The following is a 2,500-nucleotide window of genomic DNA, read 5'->3' as shown; positions in this document are numbered from 1 at the left end:
TGCTGGTACTAGTGAAAAACAGATTCCTGGCTCATAGAAGTTAATCCATAAGCTGCCTGGAGCATTTCTGTAATATTTTGTAATGTTTTGCTTGGTTTAGGGCAAAACTTTATTGCACAGCAAATTGTCCTTACATCCCAACTACATTCTTCAAACTAGTTACTCTTTTACTTGTTTCAGTCATTTGACTGTGGCGATGCTGGAGCACCGCCTTTAGTCGAGCAAATCGACCCCAGGACTTATTCTTAGTAAGCCTAGTACTTATTCTATCGGTCTCTTTTGCCGAACCGCTAAGTTATGGGGATGTAAACACACCAGCATCGGTTGTCAAGAGATGTTGGGGAGGGACAAACACTAACACATAAACATACACACACATACATATATATACATATATACAACAGGCTTCTTTCAGTTTCCGTCTACCAAATCCATTCACAAGGCTTTGGTCGGCCGAGGCTATTGTAGAATACACTTGCCCAAGGTGCCACACAGTGGGACTGAACGCGGAACCATGTGGTTGGTAAGCAAGCTACTTACCACACAGCCACTCCTGCACCTATATATATACATATATACGACAGGCTTCTTTCAGTTTCCGTCTACCAAATCCACTCACAAGGCTTTGGTCGGCCGAGGCTATAGTAGAAGACACTTGCCCAAGGTGCCACACAGTGGGACTGAACCCGGAACCATGGGGTTGGTAAGCAAGCTACTTACCACACAGCCACTCCTACGCCTATTTAGTTGAAAAAAAATGCAGTGTTTAATATGGTTCAAAGTGGTGTCATAGCCATCTCCTACAATCTGGAATAACTAAAGTTGTTGGTAGGTCAGCTTATTAGATGTATACTAATGATGGACTGAAGCTACAATAATCTGAGACAGTTATAATAACTGCCTCTCCTAAAACAGTCTTAGAACTTCTGGAATGCATCTTGTGTGTGTGTGTGTGTGTGCGTGTCTGTGTGTGTGTGTTTGTGTGTGTGTGTCTGTGTGTGTGTCTGTGTGTGTGTGTCTATGTATCTGTGTGTGTGTGTTTGTGTGTCTGTGTGAGTGTGTGTTTGTGTGTGTGTGGGTGTTTGTGTGTGTGTCTGTGGGTGTTTGTGTGTGTGTGTCTGTGTGTGTATGTGTGTGTATGTGTGTGTATGTGTGTGTGCCTGTGTGTGTGTTTGTGTGTGTGTGTCTGTGTATCTGTGTGTGTGTGTGTGTTTGTGTGTGTGTGCATGTGTGTGTGTGAGGGATTAACTTACCGCATTCACTTCTTGGCACTGTAGGAGACTGATTGCAACAAAAGCAGTCAGGGTAACACCGGAGGATGTTCCACCCTAGATGGGAAATACAAAAGAGGAAACCGGTTGGAAGATGGTGAAATATTATTCATATATACAGACAAGAGATACAACACATAAAGATATCACATTTAAATATCATAATAAAATAGGCATGGCAGAGTCGATAAGAAGCTTAATTTGTAATCACAATGTATTGGGTTCAGTCCCACTGTGTGGCACCTTACATTAGTGTTTTCCAATATAGCCTCAAGCTGACCAAAGCCTTTTGTGAGGGCCCCAGCTATGAGTTAATTAGCATATCACAGAATTGCCTCCAGAAGAAGGTCACTCACAGGTACCTTATCCATCTTCTGTGTGCGTGTGTGTGTGTATGTGTGTGTATGTGTGTGTGTGCATGCATATATTAGAGGCTTGTTTCATTCTCTGAGAACCAAATCCACTCACAAGGCCTTGGTTGGCTTGGGGCTGCAGTAGAAGACACTTGCCCAAAGTACCCTGCAGTGGGACTGAACCCAAGCCCATTTGTTTGCGAAATAAACTTCGTATCACACACCTTACTTTTTTAAACATTCTCGTCCTCTGTTCGGTTTATAATACTCACCTGCATATCTTTATGGATGACATTGCCAACTTCTTTAAACGACCCATCTTTTTGCTGCCGTTCGAGTAACCAAGACACTGCTTTCTCTATCACTTTGCTGTCAATTGTTACACCTTTCATCTGGTGTTTTGCTTTACAGAAGCATTTAATCACATAAGCTGTCAACCTATAAGTGAAACAGGAAATAAAAAGCTTTAACAAAGGTTGTACTTGTGGCAAGGGTCACAAGCACTTTGCCCTTGGGCCTATACATTTGTGAAAGCTAAGGGATAAAGGAACCCTGAGATAAATGCTGATGATATGGAAGGGTTTCCAACATTATAAAGGATCCAGAAGAGGAGCTTCTGAGCAGCCCCTGCAGTTTCTGAAGTCTTCTTTTTCACCTGTACACATTTACTCCCCACCACACACACACAGACACACAAACAGATGTATTAGTATAACGCTCAGGAATAGAAAAAGTCTTTTATGTTTCAAGCCTATGATCTTCTACAGAAAGGGACACAGAAAAAAAACAAGGAGAGAAAAAAAATGTGTGTATAAATATATATATATATATATATTTTTATTTTATTTTATAGAAGGAGCTTCTACAGGACTAGAA

At 41.5% G+C, this 2,500-nt stretch overlaps 1 protein-coding gene across 1 annotated transcript in view; it reads right to left on the bottom strand.

The window, feature by feature from the left end:
• The window catches only part of LOC115226112 (CD109 antigen-like), a 161,648-nt gene that overhangs the window by 25,833 nt on the left and 133,315 nt on the right, over positions 1-2,500 (bottom strand). Inside the window, exons 28-29 of the mRNA XM_036514831.1 lie at positions 1,897-2,062; positions 1,254-1,328 (exon numbers count right to left, since the gene is read on the bottom strand). Coding sequence (XP_036370724.1) covers positions 1,254-1,328; positions 1,897-2,062 — 241 coding nt within the window. The remainder of the gene's footprint in view (positions 1-1,253; positions 1,329-1,896; positions 2,063-2,500) is intronic.

This window comes from Octopus sinensis, linkage group LG29 (genome assembly GCF_006345805.1).
Source record: "Octopus sinensis linkage group LG29, ASM634580v1, whole genome shotgun sequence".
Classification (NCBI taxonomy): Eukaryota; Metazoa; Mollusca; class Cephalopoda; order Octopoda; family Octopodidae; genus Octopus; species Octopus sinensis.
Note: the sequence above shows the minus strand (reverse complement) of the source record. Positions and strands in the feature narration are given on the sequence as shown.